Source organism: Embiotoca jacksoni, unplaced genomic scaffold (genome assembly GCF_022577435.1).
Source record: "Embiotoca jacksoni isolate LCO1_2020_lvr unplaced genomic scaffold, fEmbJac1.0.p SCAF_21, whole genome shotgun sequence".
NCBI lineage: Eukaryota > Metazoa > Chordata > Actinopteri > Embiotocidae > Embiotoca > Embiotoca jacksoni.
This window is the reverse complement of record NW_027185352.1, coordinates 16,704-42,500: the sequence shown is the minus strand read 5'-3', so window position 1 is coordinate 42,500 and position 25,797 is coordinate 16,704. Positions and strand designations below refer to the sequence as shown.

The 25,797-nt window shown below is 44.1% G+C and overlaps 1 protein-coding gene across 2 annotated transcripts in view; it reads right to left on the bottom strand.

Annotated features, from left to right (window-relative positions):
- The window catches only part of chst11 (carbohydrate (chondroitin 4) sulfotransferase 11), a 54,013-nt gene extending 40,592 nt beyond the window's left edge, over positions 1 to 13,421 (bottom strand). The window contains exon 1 of one of the 2 annotated variants that reach the window (XM_069156313.1): positions 13,245 to 13,421. In XM_069156313.1, the coding sequence (XP_069012414.1) occupies positions 13,245 to 13,368 (124 nt within the window). In that variant the 5' untranslated portion in view covers positions 13,369 to 13,421. The remainder of the gene's footprint in view (positions 1 to 13,244) is intronic. The other variant, XM_069156314.1, reaches the window with a different exon arrangement.
- Positions 13,422 to 25,797: the final 12,376 nt, after the last annotated feature.

The following is a 25,797-nucleotide window of genomic DNA, read 5'->3' as shown; positions in this document are numbered from 1 at the left end:
ATCCATCCATTATCTATACCTGCTTTATCCTGAACAGGGTCATGGGGGGGCGGAGCCTATCCCAGCTCACATTGGGTGAAGGCAGGGTTCACCTGGACAGATCACCAGTCCATCACAGGGACACAGAGACAGATGGAAACAAAGACCATTCATGCTCTCATTCACACCGCAGGGACATTTGTAGAACCACCAATGAACCTGATAGCATGTTTCTGGATGGTGGGAGGAAGCTAGAGAACCGAGAGAACCCACGCAGGCACACGGAGAACATGCAAACTCCGCACAGAAAGGCCCAGATTCGAACCCAGAACCTTTTTGCTGTGAGGCAACAATGCTAACCACTGCACCGCTGTGCCGCCCTACTTTTTATTTCTCTTACAATATTGTTGATAAAACATAACATTCACTGCAGAAATTTCATAATAAAAGCCCACCAGAAAGGTTAACATCAAGCCCTTTGAGCTGCTGGAAGAGTTTTAATGTGAAGCACTTGGGCAGGTAGCCTTGAGTTTTAATGAAAACAGATTAACCTTCATTTTAAAAAGAGGAAAAGCAGAACTAAAATATTAAAACAATATTTCAATTGAAACAGACAGAGTACATGGCCATAAATCAGAAAGGAAATGCAGCAGAAATGTTGAGTTGGCAGTAACAGCAAACTAAACCAGGAGTGGATGACAGAAAGAAAAAATGAGCTCGACAAACAGGCAACTTTAGCCATAAACGCTTCTTTGTCCTCAGGTCATTGTGCAGTTTGAAAAGAGACTCCAAAAAGCATTCTCAGATACTCAGTGTCAGGTAGACCCCCAGTCAACAGGGATACTGCTGTGCTGCCATGGCAACCCCATCACGTCTGAAAGCAAGTAGGTGGAAGATGTAAAAGTTTTGGACATTTGTTTCTTGTTCTGCCATCTCTCTTTCATTCTGTGTTTCTTCCTGACACTCCCTCCATCCTCTCTCTATCAGCAGGGAACAGATGCCCAGCTAGGCCTCATAAATATCTCCTAATCACCCTCGCTGGTGATTCATGAAGCACACAGATGGGTAACCTTCAGGAACATATACAATTCTCCTACATACACACAAGCAGAAGACAGATGGGCCTTCTCATGCGCAGAGTGATGGATTACTTTGAGATTTTTCTTGTAGTACAGGAGAGGAGATGAGAGGATGATAAACAGAGAGGAAGAAGGATCAGGATGAAAGTGGAGAAAAGAAGAAAGAAGAGGACAAACCAGGCGAAGATTAGAGGACAGAGAAATAGAAGTTGCACACATGTTCAGACCCGCGTTCATCCCAGACTGCAGTATGAGTCAACATGTGCTCATTCATTCCCTCAGACGTCGCTCTGCATCTGTAACACTTTCCACTTCCCACAGTATTCCTATAAAACAGACTAAAATGATCACGCTTAAATGTCATTAAAATAGTATGGTCATAAGGTGGGTTAGGGTGTATAAGGGATGGACGGGAGGAGGAGTCAGTGGTCGGTGTATAAGGGATGGACGGGAGGAGGAGTCAGTGGACGGTGTATAAGGGATGGACGGGAGGAGGAGTCAGTGGACGGTGTATAAGGGATGGACGGGAGGAGGAGTCAGTGGTCGGTGTATAAGGGATGGACGGGAGGAGGAGTCAGTGGACGGTGTATAAGGGATGGACGGGAGGAGGAGTCAGTGGACGGTGTATAAGGGATGGACGGGAGGAGGAGTCAGTGGTCGGTGTATAAGGGATGGACGGGAGGAGGAGTCAGTGGACGGTGTATAAGGGATGGACGGGAGGAGGAGTCAGTGGTCGGTGTATAAGGGATGGACGGGAGGAGGAGTCAGTGGACGGTGTATAAGGGATGGACGGGAGGAGGAGTACAGTGGACGGTGTATAAGGGATGGACGGGAGGAGGAGTCAGTGGTCGGTGTATAAGGGATGGACGGGAGGAGGAGTCAGTGGACGGTGTATAAGGGATGGACGGGAGGAGGAGTCAGTGGACGGTGTATAAGGGATGGACGGGAGGAGGAGTCAGTGGTCGGTGTATAAGGGATGGACGGGAGGAGGAGTCAGTGGACGGTGTATAAGGGATGGACGGGAGGAGGAGTCAGTGGACGGTGTATAAGGGATGGACGGGAGGAGGAGTCAGTGGTCGGTGTATAAGGGATGGACGGGAGGAGGAGTCAGTGGACGGTGTATAAGGGATGGACGGGAGGAGGAGTCAGTGGACGGTGTATAAGGGATGGACAGGAGGAGGAGTACAGGGCAGTAGAGGAGGACTTTGTGGAGTGGGCTGGTAGAAATCACCTCCTTCTAAACGTTGCCAAGACCAGAGAGATGGTGGTCGACTTCAGGAGGAAGACGACGGCTCCACAACCTTCTGGGAGAGGAGGTGGACATGGTAGAGGAGTACAAGTACCTGGTGTCTCCATGACAACAGACTGAACTGGAAGACCAACATCAACGCTGTCTACAAGAAGGGGATGAGTCGACTCTTTTTCTTGAGAAAACTTCGATCCTTCAATGTGTGCAGCGAGATGTTGGAGATGTTCTACCATCTGTTGTGGACAGTGAACTGTACTTCTAGTGGTCTGCTGGGGGTGTGTGTGTGTGTGTGGGAGGGGGGCTAAGAAGGCCGACTCCATCATTGGCTGCAATCTGGACAGTCTGGAAAAAGTGGTGGAGAGGAGGACGCTGAACAAACTATTATCCATATTGGATAATCCTGACCACCCTCTCCACCTGCTGCAGGGACAGAGGAGGACGTTCTCCAAAAGATTCCTCCAGCTGCTGTCACAAGGACAGATACAGGAGATCATTCCAGATACAGGAGATCATTCCTGATACAGGAGATCATTCCAGATACAGGAGATCATTCCAGATACAGGAGATCATTCCAGATACAGGAGATCATTCCAGATACAGGAGATCATTCCTGCCGACCGCAATAAGACTGTACAATAACTCACCTCTGGCAAAATCCATCACACAACAATAACACCGTTGGTTGTCTGTTTTCTTGTTTGTTTAAATCTTTGCACTATTGTTTAGTTAGTTTTAATTTACTTATTCTACTTCATTGTATATACTGTGCATTTTTATAGTTAATATTTTTCACTGTTATTTTATTTATTTCCTGTTATTTATTTATAAATGCTGCTGTAGCGAAAAATTGTGGGATTAATAAAGTATCTATCTATCTATCTATCTATCTATCTATCTATCTATCTATCTATCTAACTATGATGTGGTTCTATAAGATCTCTGAGATAAGCTGGAGGATATTTAGCACCACCTCCAGCCCAAACTAATAACAACGTGATCTAACAGGCACATGAACACAACTCTGCTCCAACGGTGTATCGTTCTCTTTGAGACAAGAGGGTCATTTGTACAACAAGATTGTCAAATCACCCTGCAGCCCCATTTTCAAGGCACGTGTGTGTGTGTGTGTGTGTGTGTGTGTGTGTGTGTATTATATTTGCCCACTTCTGCTGAGTCAGTGATGAGGTTTTTTTCTGGCCCCTGCCAACATGTCCGCCCTGACCTCTCTGCAGGAACATAAGAGTCTTTGAGACGGCCAGTTCAGGCTCAGCTTTAGTGCACTGTGCCATGGAAAGGTTGGTCACAGCTACACAGCCAAACAGCTGGAAAACCTTCTGGACACAGAGCCCAGATGGACAGATGATCGGAAACAAAGATGCATGAAGGGACTGAGAGGGAAGAGCGAACCGTTGTAATAAAAAGCAGAGGAGTTGTGGATGATGAGGAACTCAATCAATCAGGTAGAAGTGCACATAATGACTTCCTGTCCACACACCTGGACTGTCAGTCAACAGAGAGAGAGGTGGGAAATGAAAACTGTCACGATGTTGATATGACGAGCAGAAAGATGAAGGAAACAGTTTCCAATAAGTTCAACATTAATGATAATATGACATCATCACGTCTGATGAAGTTCCTCTGCAGACATGACACAACAGTTTCCTGAGTAATGAACCCTAAAATAGGTAGACAGGCCTGATGGTGGAGGAGGAGGAGAAAGAGGAGGAGGAACAGGAGGAAGAGGAGGAGGAGGAAGAGGAAGAGGAGGAAGACTGTTACAGTCCCAGTCGCTGATGTGAATCAGGAAAGTTTAAATGTTCCTCCAGCAGCTGTTTTACAAGACATGGCTCCACCCACTTCCACGTAATTAAAGCCATGATTCACTAACTCTGCCTGTGTGACACACACACACACACACACACACGTCTCTGTGGCCAACTCTCAACTCGAGGCTAAAAGCTAACAACCAACTCAACTTGTGTGATTACGTTCTCCAGCTGCTGCTGAGCCACTGAGCCTGCTGCCCCCCCGCTCTGCAGGCAGCCATGCATGATGTCCAGGGAGGTCCAGTCTGCTCTGTATACCTCTATCAACACGCCCTGCCAGCACATTTAGTTACACAGTTCATCTATATCACAGATGATGACTATATTGTTTATGATCCTCTGGGCCGTCTGACTGGAGCTTCAGCAGACATTCAGCAGGATGTTGCTGAAAGGTGGCGAGTGTGTAGCTGTGATAGAAGGCGTGAAAGAGTCCCGTCACTTCTGACAGTCACACAGGGATTAACTACACTTCTCACTTTTTGGTCATTGGCACAGAGTTAAACAGATTTCATCAGATGAAACTCTCGTCTGTGAAAAGGCTCCATGAACAGGTCACTCATCAGTCTATCAGATTTGTGTTACTGCCTTTGAAGATGATGTCTGTTAAAAGTCCTCCAAACACTTCTCCTTCCTGCAGCCCCCTCCCCCACCCCCACCACACACACACACACACACAGAGACAACCACAGACGCTCCAGATGTCCCTGTGAAACATGGAAGTCTGGCAGATGGTCGCCATGTTTCACTTTACTGCTGTACAACGTTGGAAGCCGGCTGCACACTCAGAGAAAAGAAGTTGTGGCTCGTTGCCTGTTTAATAGACTGAACACGAGACGGATGGATACCCGTCACAACATGCTTCAAGCAACCCGAACAACCTGAGACACCTTTTATGGTGCGTGGCAGGCCGATGTTCAGGCACACTGCTGACACAGACGTTTCCTATCGTTAACATCCTCTGATTCAGGAAGAGATGACAAAATGATGCATCGAGGTTTCCTTTACCTCCATGAACAAATCTCTTGACAGCAGTAATCCAGCAGAATTGATCTGTCAGTGAGCTGCTGCTCCTACTGATCACATAAAGCTGAACTGTGTGAACAGTCTTTGGTAGAATACAATAATCTGCATCTTTAACACTTCCTGTAGAGTTTTATGGCTTTATCTGATTTAGTTATAGTTGCAGACAAAGACTCAAACAAGTCGGCCCTCATATCAGGAGGACCACAGATGCTGCAGATGGCTGCTCCCCAGACAAATGCTGTTTTTTCAGGGGGAAGGTGGGTGACTGCAGTTTTCCCATGTGCAACTCTACTGGTATGTTTCTGCTCTGAGAGTTTCAGATCGCTCCAGGCAGGAGATCTGACGGGCAGGTGAAGTTATCAGGGAGGTGAAGTGAAGGCGGATCGGTCTGGAGGAGCTCGCAATCTTTCTGTCTGTAGTTTCCCTTCACAATAAAATGTGTGTTGTTCGGAGCTGTGGGAATGTCTCACTGTCTGTTAATGCTGTGTGTGATGTATTTATATACTTGCAGGGACAAACATGTCTTCACACAGCCAGACAAACAGCATGTCGTTCCAGTTGAGGTTAACTTCTTTGACGGGATACTGTAAGTTTAATCAAGGTCCAAAAAGTGTGTGTTAGTGTGTGTTCACGTGTTTGTGGCGTTTCCTTTCTAATGAAGTCCAGATGCTCATGCAGATGATCATCGACTCAGTCTAGTAAATGAGTCCTGAGTGTGAAGCTGCTGAACCAGAGTCCAGACAGCAGAGCAGCAGTTGGTCCACGCAGAGGGACTCATTCAAGAGAATATGGGGCACTTAATTATATATATTTATAATTAATATAACCGTGTTGAGTATATATATCATAGATAACAGTGTCTGACTTACTTTTAGTAATTCACCCGCAAAAACGGGTGCAAAATAAATGTGCAAACTTTTGGAATAAACACGCAATTTAGTAGCTTTTATTTGAGACGTAGTAAATCAGGCCTTCACCAGGCCAGTAGGACCTGCTACCGTTGTAGATGGAGGAGGCCCGGTCCGACAGCAGGACCTCGCTGGTCAGCATGTTGGGTTCGGACCCGTGAAGGACAATCAGCTGACATGAGGAGCGTCGCGGACAGACGGTCTGACTTTTATAGCATGATATACAGTTTGACCCCCGTTCACAAACTCACACACATTCCCACACCGATGATGACGAGCTGCCGTGAGACATCTGAGGCCGTGAACACACCGGCTGCCTGGTGTTACCTGTTGCTGCGCATCATTTCATTTCGGTGTCATGGTAATGGATGAGAGTGTCCATACCGTGTGTCTCCTCTGCGTCTCACGCGTGTGCGTTGCATCATTTATAAAATAGAGCCTATTTTTCATGCGTGCCGCGCAGTTCCCAGTTAAAGTATCCTTGGAAATGATCTGTCATCACATACTTTATGATCATAGCAAAAACACAGTGCAGACTCCAATTATATCATGGAGACACTTCACCAGGTGAGAGGCGGGGATTCTCTCTGTATCTGTCTGTCCGTCTGTGTCTGTGACGAGACACATACACAGACAGAACAACAGACACGGACACACACACACACACGGACAGACAGACACACACAGAGACACACACACACACAGACAGACAGACAGACACACACAGAAACATACACACACACACTAACACATACAGACACACACACACACACACACACACACGTCTCTGTGGCCAACTCTCAACTCGAGGCTAAAAGCTAACAACCAACTCAACTTGTGTGATTACGTTCTCCAGCTGCTGCTTCTTCTTCTAAATTGGATATTTTAGAATTTATAAATAAATAGTCAAATAAAAGCAATCATTTTATTAAATTGATTTTTCTTTTAAACCAACCTTACAAAAGTAGGAATGGAGTTTTTCAGAGGTTAAAGGATTAGTGCCCATTTCTCACATTACAGGGTAATATTTGAGGTCAGCGCCCCCAGTGACTCAGGACTCTGCATCAGCTGACAGTGAAGGTGAGAAATTTAAAGTTTCCTGAAGAAACAGCAGGCAGGAATATAAATTTTTTTGGTCAAGATGTTCCCACTTGTTGCTTCAAACTGCCACTTTGTTCTACTTCCTTGTTCTAAAACAGTCTCTCACTCACACAGGCATAGAAACTGACATTAAATCTGTGGTGAAGTCTGGAGGGACAGGAGCTCTGTGGCAGACATGACATGAGGGGCTGGGAGCACAAACACAGATTCACGTAGAAATCAAACAAGCAGCCCACAAAGCAAACTGCCTTATTAGACACGCTGATCTCAGCAGCTTCAACACCCTGAACGAGCAGACGAGACTCTAACGAGCAGACGAGACTCTAACGAGCAGGCGAGACTCTAAAGAAACAGGCGAGACTCTAATGAAGCAGACGAGACTTTAACGAGCAGACGAGACTTTAACGACGCAGACGAGACTCTAACGAAGCGGACGAGACTCTAACGAAGCGGACGAGACTCTAACGACGCAGACGAGACTCTAACGACGCAGACGAGACTGTAACGAAGCAGACGAGGCTCTAACGACGCAGACGAGACTCTAACGACGCAGACGAGACTCTAACGAAGCGGACGAGACTCTAACGAAGCGGACGAGACTCTAACGACGCAGACGAGACTGTAACGAAGCAGACGAGACTGTAACGAAGCAGACGAGGCTCTAACGACGCAGACGAGACTCTAACGACGCAGACGAGACTCTAACGAAGCAGACGAGACTTTAACGACGCAGACGAGACTCTAACGAAGCAGACGAGACTTTAACGAAGCGGACGAGACTTTAACGAAGCAGACGAGACTTTAACGAAGCGGACGAGACTCTAACGAAGCGGACGAGACTCTAACGAAGCGGACGAGACTCTAACGAAGCAGACCAGACTTTAACAAAGCAGACCAGACTCTAACGAAGCAGACGAGACTCTAACGACGCAGACGAGACTCTAACAAAGCAGACGAGACTTTAACGAAGCAGACCAGACTCTAACGACGCAGACGAGACTTTAACGAAGCAGACCAGACTCTAACGACGCAGACGAGACTTTAACGAAGCGGACGAGACTCTAACGAAGCGGACGAGACTCTAACGAAGCAGACGAGACTGTAACGAAGCAGACGAGACTCTAACGACGCAGACGAGACTCTAACGACGCAGACGAGACTCTAACGAAGCAGACGAGACTTTAACGACGCAAACGAGACTCTAACGAAGCAGACGAGACTCTAACGAAGCAGACGAGACTGTAACGAAGCAGACGAGACTTTAACGAAGCAGACCAGACTCTAACGACGCAGACGAGACTCTAACGACGCAGACGAGACTCTAACGAAGCGGACGAGACTCTAATGAAGCGGACGAGACTCTAACGAAGCAGACGAGACTCTAACGAAGCAGACGAGACTCTAACGAAGCAGACGAGACTTTAACGATGCAGACGAGACTCTAACGAAGCAGACGAGACTCTAACAAAGCAGACGAGACTTTAACGAAGCGGACGAAACTTTAATGAAGCGGACGAGACTCTAACGAAGCAGACGAGACTCTAACGAAGCGGACGAGACTCTAACGAAGCGGACGAGACTCTAACGACGCAGACGAGACTCTAACGACGCAGACGAGACTGTAACGAAGCGGACGAGACTGTAGCGAAGCGGACGAGACTCTAACGACGCAGACGAGACTGTAACGAAGCAGACGAGACTGTAACGAAGCAGACGAGACTCTAACGACGCAGACGAGACTCTAACGACGCAGACGAGACTCTAACGACGCAGACGAGACTCTAACGAAGCAGACGAGACTTTAACGAAGCGGACGAAACTTTAACGAAGCGGACGAGACTTTAACAAAGCGGACGAAACTTTAACGAAGCGGACGAGACTCTAACGAAGCGGATGAGACTCTAACGAAGCGGACGAGACTTTAACAAAGCAGACGAGACTCTAACGAAGCAGACGAGACTTTAACAAAGCAGACGAGACTCTAACGAAGCAGACGAGACTTTAACGAAGCAGACGAGACTTTAACAAAGCAGACGAGACTCTAACGAAGCAGACGAGACTCTAACGAAGCAGAGGAGACTAACGAGCAGACGAGACTCTATCACACTGTCAGCAATTTATGCAGTTATATCCTCTATTATTCAAATCAAGGTTTGTTCCATAAAATGACATATATTATAGAGGATTATATAGAGGAGCCACGAAGGACTTCACTACCTCCAAAAGAAGTTGTAGAGTTTCAGGTAATATTTAGAAACCTGTAAAGAATGTTAAAGACCTGGAGAAGAGACACTGTAAATCTAACCCAGCCATATGTCAAACTAACAAGGTGACGTTGTCCTGAGTTCCATCAGTCAAAACCAAATATATATTTATATATTCATCCATCATCACATGACAAAAATGCAGCCAACGTTTCTGTTTGAGAACCAAAGAACCTTTGGCATTTTAGAATTTATAAGGATGACTGACAGTTAACTAACTGATGAAACTTTTCAAATAATGATTGCATGGAAATCATTAATAAGTAATTAATAAATAACAAACACTTAATTAAATTACTAATCACATGACTTTAGTTACTGACAGATGTCAAAGGGGCCTCTCAACACATTTAAAGCACTTCTCACTTTCTCTATTTAACATTATTGTTCTCCAAGAGACAGACATCTCAACACTCATATCATCAAAACCATCTTCAAACCAAATGGAGAAAGTGGAAAAATATTTACTTTAAAATCTGGGTGACTCTTTAAATATGACTGACATATGACCGTCAAAGAAAAACTTCATTAGAACTTTAGATTCTAACTTCAGAAGAAAAAAACCGTTTATTTGAGGACACTACGTCAAAACTCGATATTCCTTTAACACAGGTGATAAACTAATGAAAATAGGAAGCGTTTTCACTGCTGCTCTGCTTTCTGTCTGCTTGGACTCCAAACAAACTGCTGCTGAATGCAGAGCTGCAGGCGAGTGCCAATGTTCTCACAGTAACTCCAGCTGACTTTTACCTTTTCTGGTAGAAACCTCAGATCGTCGGAATTTCAGAGCAACACAGAACACCTGATCTTAAAACCCAAATCACTGTAGAGCTGAAAACATTTGCACACATCAGTCCAGACAAATGTCTGATTTATTCTTGATTATGAACCTGACTTTTTCCTTTTTTAGCCAGACTCCTCTTACAGCCTTTAAACCTCATGCTGTGTGTTAGTTAAGGCTTCCGCTGTCTCTTTTACAAGAGGTCACGACCCCGAGAAGGGAGAGTTTACACTGGGAGGACAGACTGGATTCCCAGGCAGCTAAACATGCCAGAACAACGGAGACGCTGCCTGGGGCTTCATCTGATGGACAACAATAGGGCTGCCGTGTGTGTGTGTGTGTGTGTGTGTGTGTGTGTGTGTGTGTGTGTGTGTTTGTGTGTGAGAGAGTGTGTGAGGCGGTGGAGGTCAGGGCGACTGAGTCACATCAGAAAGAAGGTAAACACAGATCGAGATATGAAGAAGCACTGCAAAGGAAGTCAACACCACTAAACACACACACACACACACACATCACCAACCTGCTTCTGACTCACCTGTATAATCACACATGAACACACACTGTATAATCACACATGAACACACACTGTATAATCACACATAAACACACACTGCAGCATTAAAACTTATTTCCAGCTCCTGCACAAAAAACCTGGTTCAGACATGTCCTCTTCAATCAGAGCGTACCGAGTGACTCATCCTGTTGTCACCACGACCAGGTGAAACGTCCAGTTTGTACACAGTATAGTGTGTGTATGTGTTTCTGTGTGTGTCTGTTTGTGTGTGTATTGGACAGAAGATGATATAGCCTCTGCAGAGATTGGCACACCTCAGAGATCAGCATCCAGGGGTCCTTGAAAACAATTTAATGGAGTCTTGGTTCAATTTTTACAATCAATTCCCTCCCTGAAGCTCATTTAATGATGTACAATGGAGGAGAGGTCTCACTGTGCAATGTTAATGCGACAAGATACGATTATGTAATTTTTAGATACATCATATTGGTCTAAGGGGCTCTCATAAGTGGGGCATCTAAGGACAGGATCTTATTAAGGGCTTGAAGGGTCAGTTTGCCCAAACAAAGGAAACCTTTTCTCACTCACCTCTGACCTGTAAAATGTAAACCACACAGTTCTGCTGCAGAGGTCAAACTGATTTCATTTGAAGTTTCAACATGAGTTTCTGGTTCCACAGACAGGCACCTGTCTCTCTGGATACGCAACCTTTTCTCTTTAAGACAGCTGTACAGAAAACTCAGGAAGTAGACCAAACAGTTGAAGCTTTGATTATCTATCATTCTGCTCATTGTTTTTATTCATGAAATAATCAATCATCTCCCTTGTTTTTTTTATTAATGCAAATCCAAAGTTACCAGTCAAGTGCTAACTATCATCCACCCCTCATCCATCCATCCCTTATCCATCCATCTATCCCTTATCCATCCATCTATCCCTCATCCATCCATCCCTCATCCATCATCCATCCATCCACTGAGGATGATAATAGCCCTTCACTGAGGATGATAATAGCCCTTCACTGAGGATGATAATAGCCCTTCACTGAGGATGATAATAGCCCTTCACTGAGGATGATAATAGCCCTTCACTGAGGATGATAATAGCCCTTCACTGAGGATGATAATAACCCTTCACTGAGGATGATACTAACCCTTCACTGAGGATGATATTAACCCTTCACTGAGGATGATATTACCCCTGCAGTCCGGCAGTGTTTTATTCCAGCAGCCTGAAACCTGACTGATGCTCATCACCACATTTGACTTCTAGTCTGGACTCTATGGCATTTAATCCAAATAAGAGCTATCACGTGGAGATTCAACCTTAAGTATCATTAAACTTTGTTCAGGGAATCTAAAACTATCACTGAGCCTCGCAGAGACTGTGTCTCCAGTAGCAGCATTATGGGATCATGGTTTTGGCTACCAAATGATTCCAATACTTTGCGGTAAGGGAATACACAGACAGTCTGCTGTTTTGTTACAGTTTACAGTCAACATGTTGTACTGTAAACCTGTTGTACAGTAAACCTGTTGTATTGTTGTACTGTAAACCTGTTGTACAGTAAACCTGTTGTACTGTAAACCTGTTGTACAGTAAACATGTACTGTAAACATGTACTGTTGTACAATAAACCTGTTGTACTGTAAACCAGTTGTACTGTAAACCAGTTGTACAATAAACCTGTTGTACTGTAAACATGTTTGTACTGTTGTATGTTGTAGTGTTGTAGGTTTTATGTTGTAGGTTTGTACTGTTGTATGTTCAACTGTTGTATGTTGTAGTGTTGTATGCTGTATGGTTTACTGTTGTACCTGTTGTACAGCAGCTCCGCAGCACGGAGCGGGAACGCTGCTGCGCATCCATCGGGGGGCAGAGACAAATTACCTCTTCTAATCCCCCCCCCCCCCCCCCACGCCCCCACCCCTCCGCATAGAGACGATTATCTTTATCATGTGATCAATTATTAAACGTTCACACATTGAGAAACATGGCTTCTAAAAGCCCCCTGAAGATGGTTTATTTTTAGACTCCACATGGATCCATCCATTATAGATCAGTCTGGGAGGAACCAGGACCGGGATCCCCGTTAGAGCTGCAGGCTGCCGGTGCCAAACACAACTGCCGCCCCGCACCGGTTCCCATTACCGAGCCGCGCTTCTGAGGACAAAAAGCTCCCCTCCCCACCGCCACTGTATCAATGCCACTTGTCAGCTAAGGGGAAGCCAGTGAACACTGATGGCTGACGTCCCCTCACATCCGAACCACAGACCCAACACTTCCAACACGGCAGAACCGCTCAACAAAAGCCGGACAAGAGAACCACAAACCGGCCAGTCCACCATCTGGTAACTGCACGGCACCAATTATCAATTATTTACCAGTTATTTATCGGCGGCGACACTGTACAGCCCGAACAAATCGATGTGTCAGCATGCCAGGAGGCTGTCACACACACACACACACACACACACACACACACACACACACACGAGGAAGAGAGGAAGGGGATCCTACCTGGTTGGAACATACTTTGGAAATAAAAGATGACCAGAATAAAGGATCCCAAACAAGTGGCGAACACCATCCGACATATCCTGCTCATCCTCATCAGCTCCATCAGAGTCTGCTTCATGTTCATCAGACAGAGGCTGCAGGCTGCGGCTCCCTTTGTGGGGAATGAAGGGCCGGTCTATGGGAGGCTCCGGGGGCTCCAGTGGTACTGATGAGGATTGTCCGCCGGTCAACGAGCTGAACGCATCCAGCACGGAGCGTACCACTGCTGGGCTGCAGCAGGGGGGGAGGGCAGGGACGGCGCGGCACCCCCGCTCTGAGGAAATTAGTTGTTCCTCCCGAGCATGACCGTAAACTGTTGTTTCAGATCTCCAGCAGGGTGTGAAGTCTGAGAGCCACACAACCATTGGCCAACAGAAAAATTGTGTTTTTAACATTTTTAACTGGTGGTAAAGATCTTGGATAAAATTCTATTTCAGCTCTTTGTCACCAATGACCACTGCTAACAGTGACACCATATCAAATGTATATTCATATTGGCCAATGTTTTACAGTGGGTTTGTAATACTTGTAGTAGCAAAGCTACTTGAGTTCAGTTTGGAGGTAATTAAAGTGAAATATTGTTCACAGTTCATCCTTCTTGTTTATGTTTGTCTTATTACTTTCTTCCTGTCCACTTTAGTCTCTTGTTAGTTTCATCAATCTGTCTTTTCGCCATCCTCTGGTCCTCTCAGTCTCTGTCTCTCAGTCTGTCTGTCTCTCTCTTTCTCTCTCTGTGTCTCTGTTTCTCTGGTCCTCTGTCCTAAGTCTTCTGTGTTCACTTCCTAATATATTTAGATAAATCACCTTCTTGTCTCACTTCTGTTGTCTTTCCACCTATCCTCTTGTCCTCCCACCTGTCCCCTTGTCTTCCCACCTGTCCTCTTGTCTTCCTACCCTGATTGTTTCCAGCTGCTCCTGTGTATAAAGTCTGCTCCTTCCTTCCTCTTTTGTCAAATTGTCGTCATGTCACCGTCGTGGTGTCGTTGTATACTGGCTATGCAATGTAACTTTTTTGTGCGTCTAGGTGTGATACACGTGTCCACCGGATTTCATGAATTTAGGTAAATGTGGCCGCCGAGGCATCTCTTTAGGGGGCGCTCTCGAGCAGTTTGGCCACGCCCACTCGCGACTCCACTAGAATACAAAATTTTTTGCCGGGACACATATGTGTATCCACTTTCATGAGTTTTTGAATATGATAAAGCCTCCAAAAAGGAAAATCACTTTACGTAGGAAGAAGAAGAACATTTTTACAAAATACAATAGGGCTTTCGCACCGATGCTCGGTGCTCGGGCCCTAACTACTACTCTACTGCATCAATCTGTTATATTTCACATGCACAACTTTTGACATTAAAATGTTATAAGAAACTATAAACCTGTATATTTGCAGTTTCTAATATGCTCAGACACTTCACTATAAAATAATGTTCAGATACATGTGTGCATCAACCTAAAAAATCTGTTGCAGTCAGAAGGGTATTTCATAAAAGACCGTTAATTGTGTTGGGGTATTTGTACATTGTTGATTAAATACAGGGAAGAGATGCATTCACCTAGCTCACACACAGCTACAGCACCACCTGGTGGTGCATCAGTGCACACTTCACCAGGGTCAGGTGGAATCTGTGAACACTGTCCAAGCCAAGCAGGCAGTGACAGATAGACCTTTACGCAGCATTTTAACCTTGCTGTGAAACAAAGTCACAGAAGCTGCTTTGCTTTATTAGGGCCCGAGCACCGAGCATCGGTGCGAAAGCCCTATTGTATTTCGTAAAAATGTTCTTCTTGGACGTTCTTATCCTTGCGTAAAGTGATTTTCCTTTTTGGAGGCTTTATCATATTCAAAAACTCATGAAAATGGATACACATTTGTCTCCCGGCGAAAAATGTCGTATTCTAGTGGAGTCGCGAGTGGGCGTGGCCAAATGGCTCGAGAGCGCCCCCTAAAGAGATGCCCCGGCGGCCACATTTACCTAAATTCACGAAATCCGGTGGACACGTGTATCACACCGAGACGCACAAAAAAGTTACATTGCACCGTTAGGTCAACTCGACAGGAAGTCCACCATTTTTAATTCAGTCGCCATTTTGGCTGATTCTGACACGTTGTACTTTGTCGAACTCCTCCGAGGGATTTTGTCGGACCGACTTGAATTTAGGTTCTATGGATAGAAAACATGTTTGGGATTAAAAGTTATCAAAATAATTCGTTTTCATCGATGTGTGTGCCCATGAGAGGCGGCCATTTTGAGCATCTTGCCATGAAACTACGAGTTGCTTTAAATCTTATGTACAGTGGGTACGGAAAGTATTCAGACCCCTTTAAATTTTTCACTCTGTTTCATTGCAGCCATTTGCTAAAATCAAAAAAGTTCATTTTATTTCTCATTAATCTACACTCAGCACCCCATCTTGACAGAAAAAAACAGAAATGTCGAAATTTGTGCAAATTTATTAAAAAAGAAAAACTGAACTATCACATGGTCATAAGTATTCAGACCCTTTGCTCAGTATTGAGTAGAAGCACCCTTTTGAGCTAGTACAGCCATGAGTCTTCTTGGGAATGATGCAACAAGCTTTTCACACCTGGATTTGGGGATCCTCTGCCATTCTTCCTTGCAGATCCTCTCCAGTTCCGTCAGGTTGGATGGTGAACGTTGGTGGACAGCCATTTTCAGGTCTCTCCAGAGATGCTCAATTGGGTTTAGGTCAGGGCTCTGGCCGGGCCAGTCAAGAATGGTCACAGAGTTGTTCTGAAGCCACTCCTTTGTTATTTTAGCTGTGTGCTTCGGGTCATTGTCTTGTTGGAAGGTGAACCTTCGGCCCAGTCTGAGGTCCAGAGCACTCTGGAAGAGGTTTTCTTCCAGGATATCTCTGTACTTGGCCGCATTCATCTTTCCTTCAATTGCAACCAGTCGTCCTGTCCCTGCAGCTGAAAAACACCCCCATAGCATGATGCTGCCACCACCATGTTTCACTGTTGGGATTGTATTGGGCAGGTGATGAGCAGTGCCTGGTTTTCTCCACACATACCGCTTAGAATTAACGCCAAAAAGTTCAATCTTGGTCTCATCAGACCAGAGAATCTTATTTCTCATAGCCTGGGAGTCCTTCATGTGTTTTTTGGCAAACTCTATGCGGGCTTTCATATGTCTTGCACTGAGGAGAGGCTTCCGTCGGGCCACTCTGCCGTAAAGCCCCGACTGGTGGAGGGCTGCAGTGATAGTTGACTTTGTGGAACTTTCTCCCATCTCCCTACTGCATCTCTGGAGCTCAGCCACAGTGATCTTTGGGTTCTTCTTTACCTCTCTCACCAAGGCTCTTCTCCCATGATTGCTCAGTTTGGCTGGATGGCCAGGTCCAGGAAGAGTTCTGGTCGTCCCAAACTTCTTCCATTTAAGGATTATGGAGGCCACTGTGCTCTTAGGAACCTTGAGTGCTGCAGAAATTATTTTGTAACCTTGGCCAGATCTGTGCCTTGCCACAATTCTGTCTCTGAGCTCCTTGGACAGTTCCTTCGACCTCATGATTCTCATTTGCTCTGACATGCACTGTGAGCTGTAAGGTCTTATATAGATAGGTGTGTGCCTTTCCTAATCAAGTCCAATCAGTTTAATTAAACACAGTTGGACTCCAATGAAGGAGTAGAACCATCTCAAGGAGGATCAGAAGAAATGGACAGCATGTGAGTTAAATATGAGTGTCACAGCAAAGGGTCTGAATACTTATGACCATGTGATATTTCAGTTTTTATTTTTTAATAAATTTGCACAAATTTCTACATTTCTGTTTTTTTCTGTCAAGATGGGGTGCTGAGTGTACATTAATGAGAAATAAAATGAACTTTTTTGATTTTAGCAAATGGCTGCAATGAAACAAAGAGTGAAAAATTTAAAGGGGTCTGAATACTTTCCGTACCCACTGTACATGGACCGACCTTCTCCAAACATCACAGGTATGATAACAGCCCCGCCCTGACGACCCCTGCGGAGTAATATTCGCTCATAGTCATAGCGCCCCCTGTTGGCCACTGGAAATGACACTTTTCATACTTTCACATTCTACGTCGAGCTGGTTGATTACATGAATGTAAAGTCGGGTCACAATAACCTAAATATGTAGTTGATGATATATTGAGACATTCGTTCGACTTTGTCAATGGGCGTCGCTGTGACGATGCGGCAAAGTTGGCTTGCTCGCCGTGACACAGGAAGTTGATGTTTAAGGTCAACGGATGCTTGAAACCTCATGAAACATGTCACATACATCCAACATGGTGAGACGATACATTTGATATGTGTTTTGTGAGTGGGCGTGGCCAAACGGCTTGCTTGCCGTGACACAGGAAGTTGATGTTTAAGGTCATAGGATGCTTGAAACATCACGAAACCTGTCACATACTTCTGGCGTGGAGCTCCACAGGGAACTGTTCTGTCTCCTTCCTGTTCACCTTCTACACCACTGACTTCCAGAACAACTCAGTCAAGACATCTGCAGAAGTTCTCTGATGACTCTGCAGTGGACGGTGTATAAGGGATGGACGGGAGGAGAAGTCAGTGGTCGGTGTATAAGGGATGGACGGGAGGAGGAGTCAGTGGTCGGTGTATAAGGGATGGACGGGAGGAGGAGTCAGTGGACGGTGTATAAGGGATGGACGGGAGGAAGAGTCAGTGGTCGTGTATAAGGGATGGACAGGAGGAGGACTACAGGGCAGTAGTGGAGGACTTTGTGGAGTGGGCGGGTAGAAATCACCTCCTCCTGAACATGGCCAAGACCAGAGAGATGGTGGTCGACTTCAGGAGGAAGAGGACGGCTCCACAACCACTGAGAGTTCTGGGAGAGGAGGTGGACATGGTTGAGGAGTATAAGTACCTGATGTTTCCATGACAACAGACTGAACTGGAAGACCAACATCAACACTGTCTACAAGAAGGGGATGAGTCGACTCTTTTTCGTGAGGAAACTCCGATCCTTCAATGTGTGCAGCGAGATGTTGGAGATGTTCTACCATCTGTTGTGGCCAGTGAACTGTACTTCTAGTAGTCTGCTGGGGGGGGAAAGAGGAGGGAGCATCATTGGAGCCGGAGACACCAACAGACTCAACAAACTGGTTAAGAAGGCCGGCTCCATCATTGGCTGCAATCTGCACAGTCTGGAAAAGGTGGTGGAGAGGAGGACACTGAGGAAACTATTATCCATATTGGATAATCCTGACCACCCTCTCCACCTGCTGCAGGGACAGAGGAGGATGTTCTCCAAAAGACTCCTCCAGCTGCTGTCACAAGGACAGATACAGGAGATCATTCCAGATACAGGAGATCATTCCAGATACAGGAGATCATTCCTGCCCACTGCAATAAGACTGTACAATAACTCACCTCTGGCAAAATCCATCACAAAACAATAACACCGTTGTCTGTTGTCTGTTTTTCTTGGTTGTTTAAATATAAAAAAAAAACAAAAAAAAACAACTTTGCACTATTGTTTAGTTAGTTTTAATTTAATTATTTTTATTCTATTTCATTGTATATACTGCATTTTTATATTTAATATTTTTTACTGTTATTTTATTTCTTTCCTGTATCTATAAATGCTGCTGTAGTGAAAACATTTCCCCTTGGGGATTAATAAAGTATCTATCTATCTACAGTGCTGGAAAGAAACCTGGGGTTGTTCTTGTTGTCCTCTATTAATGATGAATAATATAAAGTTCTGGCCTTACCAAGAGCTTTCTTATATAATATTAGACTCTCCTTCCAGGCAGGTGAAATTCTTCTAAATTAGTGGAACTCCATTTCCTTTCCATCTTTCTACTCGCTGCCTAGCAGAGCGTAGTTCTGAGTTGTACCATGGAGACAACTTCCTCTGGTTCATGACTCTCTTCTTCAGAGGGGCGACATCATCTAGAGTTGTAGCAGAGATACTGCAGTGTTTTCTACCAGATGATCCACGTAGATGTCTTCCACTGCTTTAACACACGGCATCGAAGAGGATAAACATGTAACTGCTTCCTTAAACTTGGCCACGGCATCATGTGACAGACATCTACTGTAGTGGGATTTATTCCCACATGCTGTGTAGTCCATTATTGTAACTTCAGATGTTGATAAGAAGTGGTCCGTCTAATGTTTATCTTCCGTTATTTTATGACGTTGATGAACCGCTATGATCTGATTGGTGCCAGCTTCCCTCGAATTCGTCATAAATAATCACAGTCTGACCACCAGCCAGAGTCTGAGCAACATCTGGGAGACAGGAGACAGATGGAGTCTATGGAGACAGCCACTAGTGGTCCTCAGTGGTACTACAGATGGACTCTATGGAGACAGCCCCTAGTGGTCCTCAGTGGTACTATAGATGGACTCTATGGAGACATCCCCTAGTGGTCCTTTTTCAGTCTGTGGTTGTTGAGTTTTTGCTTCACTTTTCAGGTCTGACATTTTTTCAGATGAAAAAAATGATTTATATTTTAAAGGATTCATGGCAGTTTTATGGAAAATTAATAATAAATGAACAAATTAAGGGGTTTTAACAAGTGTATCAAGTGTAAAGTCAGACATAAACACAAGGCAGTTCTTTCAAAATAAAAGTTACAGTGTAAACACTTGATTATAAAGAGCCTAATGCATCACCTGGTAATTTCCATGTTTCCAATAAACAGGAGTATAGTTATGTATTGTGACCACTGGCGGGCGGTGTGCAAAAGTGATTATAAACATCATTATGACTGGAACTACTCCGACTGTCGTATCTGCAGCTATTTACTGGGAGTGTATCTTCCTCCTCTGCACTCTCTTCCTTGCTACCGCTCAGCCAGGGAGATTCCCTGCAGATAAACTTCCTCCTGCAGGAATGTTGTTCCTGAAACTTGCTGACGTTTTCCCCTCCAACACACAGACTCATCGACCTGCTGCAACTGTAATATTTTCTGACCTTCAAATACATCGCTGACAGATAAGAGCCAGTCAACGTCATGAGAATCAGGCTGTCAGATCTATGAATCCAACTTTCAGTGATCTTTTAACCCCTAATGCTGCACAGAAATGAAGTTATTGTTATGAGGTGGAGTTTAACAGGACCCAAATGCAGGCTCACAGACTCAGGTATCAGTTCCAAAATACAGTCTTTATTCCAACAAAAACAAACAAACAAACAAAAGGTGGCACCTACAGCATCCACTTGCTTCCAAGTCAGGAGTGCAACTCAACCGACTGGTAGCTCTGCTGCAGGAACCAGGGCAGGAGCTGCAGCAGGAACAGCAGCAGGAGCAGGAGCAGGAGGAACAGGAACGGGAACGTGACGGACGGGTGACGGGCGGTCCTTGCGGTGAACAACTGGTACTCGCAGTAACTCGCAGTCCAGCAGTCTCTAGTTGTCATAGTAGTAGTTTATAGTAATGCACCAACAACCAGAGGAGTGCAGGGGCAGGCTACATATAGTTTGGGGAGGTGATCATGGAGATGCAGCACACCTGCAGGTGGTGATCAGGGGTGAGTGGCTGCAGCTGCTGGGACTGGTGAGGGGCGCGGCCACGGGAGAACACAGAACAAGCAGACAGGGGACTGAGGGGACACAGGAGGAGAGGTGATCGGGGGCAAAACAGGGTAAAACAGAGGAAAACAGGAATCCTGACAGTTATAGCAAGTTAACCTATTGAATGAAGTAAACTACACCAACATGAAACATTAGGAAGTATACAAAATAATAAACATAAACAACCTTCATGTAAAGACACAACATCAACCCACTTTTTAACAAATTCAATCTTTAAAGTTTTGCAGGGGGCTTGTGTGCAGTAACCAGTAACCTGCAGCATTTCGGCCTCTTTTACCTCCTAGTTTTGGCTTTCTGACACATTTTATTTCTGGTTCAGTCTTAGTTTTTACAACAGGCAGTGGTTTTTGGATTAACTGATGAATCCACTGTACAACACACACTTCAAGACAAACATTCTCTTTACTGGGAAACTTTTCCTTCTTTAGACATTAAAGAAAAATATTATAAAATGTTTCCTCTTTAGAAAAGTTGCCTGTTTGTCAGGTAAACAGGACCTAATGGTGTGTTTTTGACTTGCAAATGAACAGTGGTGGTACTTATGAAACTGCAGCCCAGTTATAACCACCACAGGCTATTTATGAACCCCCGCCCCTCTCCACACACACACATCCTTCCTGATGTAAATGCTGTGCAGAAGGAAGTCAAACAGTTTGTCTCATCAGATTCACACCGACAGATGCACAGACAAGTGAGTCCTGCAGGTAACTCTGCTCTTTGTATATTAGTGCTGTTCTAAATCTGCATTTCTCTGTTTAGTGTTCGCAGGTTTACCTGCTGTGGTTTACTGAACTAAAAGTACCGATACAAGTGTTACAACTTAACACGGTAAACTAAAATAATATAAGTATGATCAGTAAAAAGTATCAGTAAAAATACTATCATCAGCTATATGTAGTTATAGCACAAGTAGTATTAGTACGTAAATATCACCTTCAAGTCAAGAAGGCAGTCAAAGTACACAAGTATTAACAGCTTCATGTAGTAAAAGTATATAATTCTTATCATCTACATGCAGTTAAAATACAAGTGTTACTTTTATGTAGTTCAAGTATGAGAAGTAAAAGTACATAAATAGCAGCTCAGTGAGAAGTGATTTGATCAAACTTTTAACAGAATCAGAGAACAAGAATAGTTTTGACTTGCAGCAGCTGTTTTCCGGTTTTAGTATTAAAATATGCTACAAGCAGCGTCTGATCCTTTCAATTCAATTCAATTCAATTTTATTTCTATAGCGCCAAATCACAACACAGGTTATTTCATGGCACTTAACACATTAAAGTCTTTACAGCAAGACTTTACAATATTATACAGAGAAACCAACAATTCAACAATTCCCACATAAGCTAGGAAGGAAAAAACTCCTCTTTAAGGGAGAAAAACCTCCAACAGAGGGAAGAAAAACTCCCTTTAACAGGAAGAAACCTCCGACAGAACCAGGATCAGAGGTGGGCGGAGAATCTGTTAACAGAACCAGGATCAGAGGTGGGCGGCCATCTGCCTCGACCGGTTGGGGTGAGAGGAGAGCAGAGAGAGAAAAGGACAGCATAGAGATACAAGAGAAGAACTGTTGGTGGAGATGACAATCACAGAGCAGAGACATGCAGCTCCATGACGGGACATCTGGAAAACAGACAATAAGCAAAAACTATGGGAAAGAAAAAGATGGTGAGGTATGAGTCAGTTAAAGAGTAGGAGGAAAGAAAAGAAGCTCAGCATGTAACGAGGTCCCCCAGCAGCCTCAGCCTATAACAGCATAACTAAAGGTTGGTTCAGGTCTACCTGAGCCAGCCCTAACTATAGGCTTTATCAAGAAGGAACGTTTTGAGTCTAATCTTAAAGCTAGAGAGGGTTTCTGACCCTCCAACACAAACTGGGAGCTGGTTCCACAGGGGAGGAGCCTGAAAACTGAAGCTCCGCCTCCTATTCTACTTCTGGAAACTCTAGGAACCACAAGTAGACCAGCGTACTGAGAGAGAAGTGCTCTGCTATGGTTCTACAAGATCTCTAAAATATGATGGAGCCTGGTCATCTAGAGCTTTGTAAATCATCAAGAGAATTTTAAATTCTATTCTTGATTTCACAGGAAGCCAGTGAAGAGAAGATAAAACTGGAGAAATATGATCTCTCTTGTTAAATCCCGTCAGTACTCTTGCTGCAGCATTTCGGATCAGCTGCAGGTTTTTAATGAGTAATTTAGACATCCTAACAACAAGGAATTACAATAATCTAGCCTAGAACTAACAAATGCATGAATGAGTTTTTCTGCGTCACGCTGAGGAAGGATTTTCCTGATTTGATCAATATTACGTAGATGGAAGAAGGCAGTTCTGGAGATTTGCTTTATATGGTGTCTAAAGGACAAATCCTCATCAAAGATGACTCCAAGGTTCCTCACAGTTTTGCTGGAGGCCAAGACAACGTCATCTAGAGTAACTAAGTGATTACAGAAAGAGTTTCTGAGGTGTTTAGGACCAAGTACAAGAACTTCTGTTTTGTCTGAATTTAGAAGCAGGAAGTTTTTGGTCATCCAGGCCTTTATGTCTTTTAGACAGGCTTCAAGTTTTACTAACTGATTAGTTTCATCTGGTTTTATAGAAAGATATAGCTGAGTGTCATCTGCATAACAATGGAAGTTGATGCAGTGCTTCCTGGTGACATCTCCTAATGGAAGCATGTACAAAGTAAAAAGTATTGGGCCTAACACTGAGCCTTGTGGAACTCCATAACTAACTCTTGTTTGTCTGGAAGACTCATTGTTGACATGGACAAACTGGAATCGATCTGATAAGTAGGATTTGAACCAGTCTAATGCAGTTCCTTTAATCCTCGTAACGTCTTCTAATCTCTGTAATAAGATCGCATGATCAGTCGTATCAAAAGCAGCACTGAGGTCCAGAAGAACAAGTACAGAGATGAGTCCATTATCTGAGGCTAATAAAAGGTCGTTAGTAACTTTCACCAGAGCTGTTTCTGTGCTATGATGAACTCTAAAGACTGAACATCTTCAAACAGATCATTCCTTTGTAAATGATCACAAAGTTGATTTGCAACAACTTTTTCAAGGATTTTAGAAATAAACGTCAGGTTGTAAATTGGTCTCTGTGCTTCCAGTCAGCAGGGACACACTTTGGTTTTGATTTACGGATCGTACCTTCAATATGGTTCAGTAGTTCCCAACCTTTTTAGTTTATGACACCTTCACAATAACCCAGACTGTATCGAGGCGTGAACATTTCCACCAGAGTAATGAGTTCAAATCATTGAAATTTTTACCAGAAGAAGTGCAAATATCCTAGAACTTTATCTTTTGTCCTCTATTATCAATCTTTTTATCAGATTATGATCCCTGGTGGACTATTGGTTTGGAACCACTTGTCTCGATATTTTCAATGTAATTTTCTTTGCGGATGATAATTTTAGTTTTTCTGTATGGTTAAATTTTGTTTCTCCAGATGGTTTTTTAATTATTTGCTCAACAGAACTGAGTTAAATTGACAATAATTTATTGTCCCATGATCAACCTTGAAATGTACTACTTCAGTACGTTTTGACAAGTATATTTTACTTTGTTATAAATTTGCTCAGCATTGCACATTTTCCAATGGGTTAGGGTGGTTTTTAATTTTAATTCTTAAATTTAGCAACATTTGTTTAATTTTGTTTTCCAATTCCAATATTTAATTATTTTATTTGGAATCTTTCATATTTAAGTTGGAAATTTAAAACACTTATGAATCAAACAAAACATGAACATTCATAAAATGTTAATTTTCAGAGATATTCTACAATCGTTTTATTTTTTGTTGTGCACGTCCTGAGCTGTGACTTACATAATAAGGGAAATATACAACATTGCCATTAAGCCACATCCTCGAAACTGCAGTCGAGCAACTTTCAGTTGTGCAGTAATAATTGTTGGAAATGTTTTTTTTCTCGTTTCTTGCTGTTTCACTGTTTTAACTAACACAAGGAAAAAAGTGGGTCCTGTAACCACATTCAGTTCCTGCTGACTCCTGTTGATATTCATCAGGTTTTTTTTTTTTTATTTCACTTTATTAATCCCCGAGGGGAAATTTCTTCGCTACAGCAGGGGGGCTGTCAGGGGGTAGCTGCTGCAACAGGCTGCCACTAGCGTGGCGCCAGGTAACCTGACCTGAGGTGCATGTTTTTGGATGATGGGAGGAAGCCGGAGAACCCGGAGAGAACCCACGCAAGCACAGGGAGAACATGCAAACTCCGCACAGAAAGGCCCAGGACCGGATTCAAACCTGGAGCCTTTTTGCTGTGAGGCAACAATGCTAACCACTGCACCACCGTGCCGCCCAAAAGTTTGCTTAAACTGATCAGGTATTAGATTTTCTGTGATAAATATTGACCATGTGACTGCTTAAAACAGGTCTTGGGTGTTTCTTTAATAGATTATTATCAATGTCACGTTCTTTACCGGACGAACAGATACGCCAAAGCGCCTGGTGATGTTGAGATGAACACAACGAGTGTTCTTAACGTCTCGGTTCAACCGTCACTTCTGACATTTAATGCATGTAAACAAACTGAAAGTCGTCAGTGATTAGATTCAGAGGAAAACACTGGTTTACAGCTCTAATGATGCCCAATAAACTCCGGCCTTTTTCTACATAACGAAGGTGCCTACTCGAGCAGATTCAGGTTGAGAATCCGCTCCTCTGCTCCGGTGTGTTGGAGTCGGATTGTGGTTTGTGGTTCATGGAGAGTTTGACGTGACGCTATCAGACCTCGACAGCTGCTACTCGGAGTTTCCAGGTCTCTACTTCAGGAGGGTTTCAGTGTTCGTGCTGCTCGCTGCTGTTCAGTCACTTCCCCCTTCATGTTCACCACTTCCTGTTTGTAGATCAGTGGTTAAATCATTTCCAAACACTGACTTCACTTTTTTTGAACATCCAGAACAAAGAGTCACTTCAGGGAAGGGGGAGCG